Source organism: Mixophyes fleayi, chromosome 4 (genome assembly GCF_038048845.1).
Source record: "Mixophyes fleayi isolate aMixFle1 chromosome 4, aMixFle1.hap1, whole genome shotgun sequence".
Classification (NCBI taxonomy): Eukaryota; Metazoa; Chordata; class Amphibia; order Anura; family Limnodynastidae; genus Mixophyes; species Mixophyes fleayi.
In genome coordinates, this window is record NC_134405.1 from 16,301,370 (window position 1) to 16,308,356 (window position 6,987).

The 6,987-nt window shown below is 35.2% G+C and overlaps 1 protein-coding gene across 1 annotated transcript; it reads right to left on the reverse strand.

Annotated features, from left to right (window-relative positions):
• Window positions 1-416: 416 nt before the first annotated feature.
• LOC142150464 (olfactory receptor 10A7-like) lies at window positions 417-1,752 on the reverse strand. Its single transcript, XM_075205657.1, has 2 exons — window positions 1,680-1,752; window positions 417-1,411 (listed from the first exon to the last, which is right to left on the reverse strand). Exons 1-2 carry the CDS (start codon window positions 1,750-1,752, stop codon window positions 417-419), a joined length of 1,068 nt encoding a protein of 355 aa, XP_075061758.1.
• Window positions 1,753-6,987: the final 5,235 nt, after the last annotated feature.

Genomic DNA, 6,987 nt, shown 5'->3' on the forward strand with positions numbered 1-6,987 from the left:
CTAACCACTGAGCCACTGTGCTGCCCCAACATGTATTGCTTTAATCTTTCCTGCTTACAAAAATGATTATATACTGAACATGGATTCCACCTAAACATTCTTTCTAGCCTTAGGCGTTCAGCCAATCTTTTTAGGGCTCTCTGAACTAATATGTGGATTAAAAACCAGGATAAATGCCCTTCTGAGACAATGACATATCTGAGTAAATAATCAAGGTAAAGGCCTCTGAATCTCTGCTTCCTCCATCAACACATGGTAACCCCTTGCCTACCAGCACTCAGCGATTTGCTAGAAACCACTTTAAGTAAAATAATTTCAGCTTTTAGGATAGATCATTATAACATTAACAAATTGATTCATAATTATCTGGATTAGGCCATACTCATGACAACAGTTATACATAAAAATGTGTAGATTCAACCAAAGAACATGCTTTCTATAGAACGAGCTTGCCACAGAATATATATTTTATGTATTGTTTTATGTAAAGCTTTTTTGATATCCTTATTCCTGAGGCTGTATATAATGGGATTTATTAAAGGGGTTACCACTGTGTATATGAGTGATACGATTTTACTTATATTCAATGATTGTCCTTTTGTTGGTAGAACATAAACACCAAACAGAGTCCCCAAAAATATGGACACCACAGTCAGATGGGAGCTACAGGTGGAGAAGGCTTTCTGTCTGACAGTATTAGATGGAGTCCTTAAGATTGTAAATATGATATTAATATAAGATACTATGATTATTGTACACGGAATGATAATCACAGGAGCACTTAGTACAACAACTTCTATTTCAACAATGTTTGTATCTGAACAAGAAATTTCCAATAGGGGAACAATATCACAGAAGAAATGGTCAATAATGTTTGGTCCACAAAATTGTAGCATTGATATTGTTATATTGTCAATCAATATAATGGAAAAGCTCAACATCCAAGAGATGATCGCCAATTTCAGGCAATATGCACTGTTCATTATAGAAGCATAACGCAAGGGGTTGCAGATGGCCAAGTATCTGTCATAAGACATGACAGTGAGAAGAAGACACTCAGACGTCTCTGAGGCACAGAAGAAATAAAATTGAGTGATGCAGCCGATAAAACTAATTTTGCCCTTCTCATTCAGTAATATATAAAGCAAGTTCGGGACAACATCTGTGGTTAACATGATGTCAGACATAGAGAGTTGTGTGAGGAAGAAGTACATAGGAGAATGGAGGTTCTTGTTGTAGGACACCAGTGTGATGATCAGGAGGTTCCCACATATGGTCACACAGTAAATCACAAGGAAGAGTATGAAGAGTAAAATCCTTATATTTTGGGTGCCCTGAAATCCCAAGAGGATAAACGCAGTGACCGAAGTCTGGTTGTTCCCCTGTGTTAATTGAAGGAAGTAGAAGAAAGCTTATTAAATATACATTTTAATGTTGATAAATTAACAATTATGGCAATAAGCAAAATATAAGTGCTTTTAAGTAATTCTACTTGATTATTAGAAAACAGAAGTTCTAGATGATATGGAGGACAAAACTTCGTAATGGGAATGTAACATTTATTAATTAACATATTCTCATGTGTTTGACTGTGAGTTGAAGGCATTCAACTGTATTTTTGTTTTTTAGTTTATATTTTGATTATTTATTTTAATTTGTTTATTTTTAATTTAACTCACTTTTAGATTCTTTGTATTTCAATAGTTGTTTAGATGCAAGTCTCCCAGGAACCTCAGCATTGCTAGCTACCATGCCATTATGATGATGGTGCACATATTCTCTTGCAACCTAGTGTGGATATTCCTCTTCTGCCATGGGGATCATTGTGTTGAGTTAATTGAGTGGGTACATAAAGGAATTTTATTAAATGCAGAGGTTGTCTGTGACAGTTGGGCTTGAGTCTAGGAGGAGAGCAGTAGTACTGGGCATCCAGAATGTAGATCTTTGTACTTTGGCATTAAGGCCTAGCACAAAGTTATTATTATTATTATTATTATTATTTTTATTATTAATAATATTTCTTTATAGGGTGCTACAAAACAGCAAGACACATGAAATAACAGTATAACAGTAAAATACAGTAAACAAATAACTCTACAACTCACAACAGAGCTACTGATAGCCTGGGACAAAGTTATAAGCAATGGGAACCGGAGGGCAGAGGGTCTTGCTCACTAGAGCTTACAATCTAAAGTGAAAGGAGCAGACACATGATTGAAACATTGGGTGAGATAATAAAGACAATAGAACATAAATCTACATCTGGCAGTCATTACGGGATTAAAGAAATAGGGATTAAAATATGAATTACACTAGGTGATAAGGGTAGTATCAAAGATATAAGTGACATGAAGAGGTTATTATTAAATTATGTTGCACATTATAAGCTCTCATGAGCAGAACCCTCTTTACCCTTTCTCCTTTAACCTTGTATGTCCTTGTTCTGTTCCTCTGCAGGATTTGTGATACTCACTGTCCGGTGCTGATGAGTTTTGTGTCAACTTAGAAATAAACAATGATGATGATAAACAATTAGAAGCAGAATTTGCATTACATTGATTTGACTAGAAAGCTAACATTTAGGAATCTAAATTATTTATTCATTTGTTTATTAACATTTATTTATTTAACGCCAACATATTCCATAGCACTTTAACAATTCTGTATAAATGTAAGAAATGCAGTAATAAAATAATTTAACAGACAAACAACAAGGAAAGAGGACCCAGCTTGTAAGCTTACAGTCTACAGTACAACAGGAGTGTGTTGCATGAAGTTAAGTGCTACTTATTGCATTTTAAATTTTCCACAATTACAATTTCAGAGCAGAATGGCGCTTCACAGAATGGAGAAACAAAATAATAACTCAAGAATTGTATCTCTAGAACATTGTACCTCGGCGAAATGATTTGTTCTAAGTCTCTCGAAATTTGGCTACACCTTCGATCATTTCTTATTTTCACCCAGCACTAGATTTTTTGGATGCCCCTAACTAAACAATGTACAAAACAATGTTTTAAAAAAGTTGAGTTGAAAAGGAGATGTGAACTGGGAAATAAGAAATATGACTGTGATCTCCAAATTAAAATCTATCCTCTAACACCTCTGTTTAAAAAACTGTTACTGGGAGAAATAGGTGGTTGTAAAAAAACAACTAACCAAAAAAGAAAAGTAAAAATCAAAGTATACAATAATGTTTATGCTGCATCAAAACAGTGTTTCCCCTAGTCACATGGCTCGTTTCCTTCAAAGATTTTACTTTGATCTCATGAATTATAATGTTTCCTCATCACAGCAAATCACTATCAGGATACTCTATATTGCCACAAAGATTAATTCCAGAGATTGCATTTTATGTTATTGATTGGAAATTAGTTAAATAGTACTTACATCAGGAACTATCTGGTGATGAAAATCGTCGCTCATTTCTACTCTCTTGGAACCTTGGTATTGCTCTCTTTCTTGCTGTTAGGTGAACACAAAGAAGTACATGGGTAACAGGGTTCAAAGATAAATTCTAATTTCACATTTATTTTTATGCACTTATATTATGGTATATTATGAAGCATTGAAGTGACCACCTTCATATATACCACATTACATAGATTAATGAAAAACAATTAGATCTTTGGAGAGTTCTTTGATTTTTGTCCCAGTGTATGAAAAAATTAGACCATTGAGAGTATGAGAAATTATTAGCCAATATGAGGAGAACCAGTAACTTCATTAAAAAAAAATGTTAATGTAGTATTTACCTTGTCTCCACTATTGCATTAAGAAATAAAAATGTCTGAAAATTAAATATATACATTTGCTCCATTATGTACACCCAACCACTGTCCTCTGTAAGCTGAGCAGCCAAGAAATTAAATTTAGGAAAAATCTATTGTGAAAGGTTGTTTGTGGACTGTATATAATAATCTAATGGAATCTGCATTTAAGAATAAAATTGAATCTTATCTTCTTCCTAAATAGACCCTCCAACACTATTCAATGCAAAATGCACTATTCATTAATGAAATAATGTAAGATTAAAAACATCCTTCTCATCAATTAACTGATTTTTTAACAGGTGGAAGTGTGTCAACATGTTAAGTGTGTTAACATTTGGGGCTAGATTTACTAAGAATCGTGTTTGGTGGCGGTGAAATCGCCACCCTTCGCCGGTGGTTTAGTGGTTCAAACCGCCGCATTTACTATAGGGCGCCTTGAGGATTCAATTTAAAATGACTGGCGATGTATGGCGATTTGAAAAAGCTAAACTGCCGGCGGTTTGGATGAAACCGCCATCAAATCCGCCATCCAAAAGACAGAACAGGATAGTTGTAATACCTGCTTTAGAATGGCTTGATAGCTTAAATATGCAGTTTGAACTATTTTGCCATTCAGAACATTAGAGAAATCAGCATTGTCATTTAAATTATGTTGGCAATCATTATTTATTGATTAAGGGGCAAAATGAATTAAATATTAACTTATGAGGGAATAAAAAATTTTCATTAAATTAAGGGGATAAAATTACTTAATTAATATATTATTTGGACAATATGTCATGACAAATTGTGCAACATAAATAATTATGTCCACCATTAACAATCAGTTAATAATATTATATTTTCACATTTTCTACATAATATAATGCTATAATAGTGTGCCTTTAAAAAAAATATGAAAAAAAATTTCTCTCATAAATTAATATTACATTTATTTTGTCCCTTTATAAAAAAAGAAAATGATTTTCGAAATGATTAAAATATCAATGGTGCTTTCTCATATGTTCTGAATTGCAAAATAGCTCAAACAGCAGCTGTTTGATCAATCTCGCCTATTGCAACCACCTCTTTAATTTTGGCCATTTGGATGGCTCTTCTGCGGCGGTTTTGAAAACCCCAGCTTAGTAAATCTGGCTGTTTATATATTCATCATTGTTAAAATCGGGATGGCGGTTTGTAAAGTGGTGGTTTTGAAAAATGTCATTTCTGGCCGTTTTGACGGCTGTTTGGGCTTTAGTAAATCCGGCGGTTTCAAAACTGCTAGAAAACTAGCCGAAAAGCGGCGGTTTGAGCAAACCGCCCTTTAGTAAATCTAGCCCTTGGAGTGTTTTGTGATTCAGATGATAAATCAGATCAGTTTTGAGTTATCACCGCAAGTAATGACACACAAAAGATCACCAATCTTGGTTAATATCTAATTGGAATCTATTAGATGTTGATCTGGTCTGGTGGAGAATGCAATCAAATTGTGACCACTATCTGATTATGTTTATGGACATTCTCTGACCAAACAATTTATGAGCCATTGGATACATATATATATATATATATATATATATATATATATATATATACACACATGTATATGTGTGTATATATATTACATATATATGTATATATCATATATATTCAAAACAGCCGCCCCAGCAGTCCAGAAATATAGTGAAACTATTTGCAGCTAGTCTTATCAGGCAAAAAGTTATTAATGTTATCCCCAGGACTCTAAGAGACTTAGAAGTTCAGCAGGGGAGAGCCACACATGGGGTAAATCCTAATCCCTGCCCATCATCAACCCATGTTTTCACCCTGGTCAATCCTGAACAGGGCCTGATTAAGGGTTCCAGCCACCCCAGGCTAACACATCGGTTGACGCCCCCCCCTTCCTGCGCGCGCACCTCCCGCCCCAACCCATACCTATATTTCTATGTTTATACACAGTGTTCAAAGTGGAAACTTAGAACAGTTTTACACTTAAGGCAGTAGAAGTGGAGGTATGGAATACCACAGCCTATCAGCCCACTTCACCACTGTGTGTGCGTGTACATACATGTGTGTGTTTTATACATATATATATATATATATATATATATATATATATATATATATATATGCACAAAATTGTAAAATATTAATTAATACATAAAAACACACAGGCCCTGATTCATTGAGGAAAGGAAATCCAAAAAAAATTGTAACTTTGCCAAAACCATGTTGCATTGGAGCGGGATGTAAGTTAAATTGTGGGGACAGATTTATAGTTAGGGTAGGTCAACTTTAAAGTACTGTGTAAACATAAAGCTAACACGTATTTGTGTGCTACATGAAAAAACAGCCAATTTTAACTTATGTGCAAAATAATAAACTAATATGCTTCCCTTGCATTGGAACATGGCTTTGTCCAGGAGAAAACTTACTCATTTTTTTTACTTACCTTAATGAACCTCTGTAAACACATTAAAATGTCACTACAGTAAAATTACACATTCAAAGATAGACAAATTGTGCTGTTCTCTCTTACCTGATCTTGCAGCGTAGACTACCTGATGTTTGCCCTTGCTTGTTCTTGAAGCGTTGTTGTCAGTTGCCTTCTGGAACCTTGGGGTCCTGAATTGAAAATGTGCAAAAATTTTACTATAATGCAAAATGTTAACTAACCCTGAATGATTCAAACACAACACTCCATTATGACAAAATAAAACTACCCCCTAGTACAGGCACATATAGGCAATAAAATATACGAAAAATTATTTACGGTCATATACTGACATCTACCAACCCCTGACAGTCAGCTTATTAACCCCCCTTAGCCAATTAATAATTTTGATGTCCCCTGCAGCCTACCCCCCCACCCCTGAGTCATGATCCCCCCTCCTAGACAATTAATAATATTGTTGCCCCTGCAGTCTATTTTCCACCCAAACATGAACCATGATTCCCCCCCTCATAGACATAAAATAATAATGATGCCCCCGCAGCCTATTCCCCCACCTCGAGTCATGATCCCCCCCGAATAGACAATAATAATGATGCCCCTGCAATCTATTCCCCCTCCCTGAGTCATGATCCCACCCCCCACATAGACAATTAATAATAATGATGCCCCTGGAGCCTATTCCCCCTTCCACCTGATTCATGATCCCCTCACCCACATAGCTAATAATAACAATGCCCTGCAGCCTGCCCCCCCCCCCGAGTCATGATCTTCCCCCCAATA

Coding starts and splice junctions, on each gene's coding strand:
- LOC142150464 (XM_075205657.1), bottom strand. CDS start 1,752: ATGGTAGCTAGCAATGCTGAGGTTCCTGGGAGACTTGCATCTAAACAA. Junction 1,412..1,679: donor GAAATACAAAGAATCTAAAA/GTGAGTTAAATT, acceptor ATATTTAATAAG/CTTTCTTCTACTTCCTTCAA.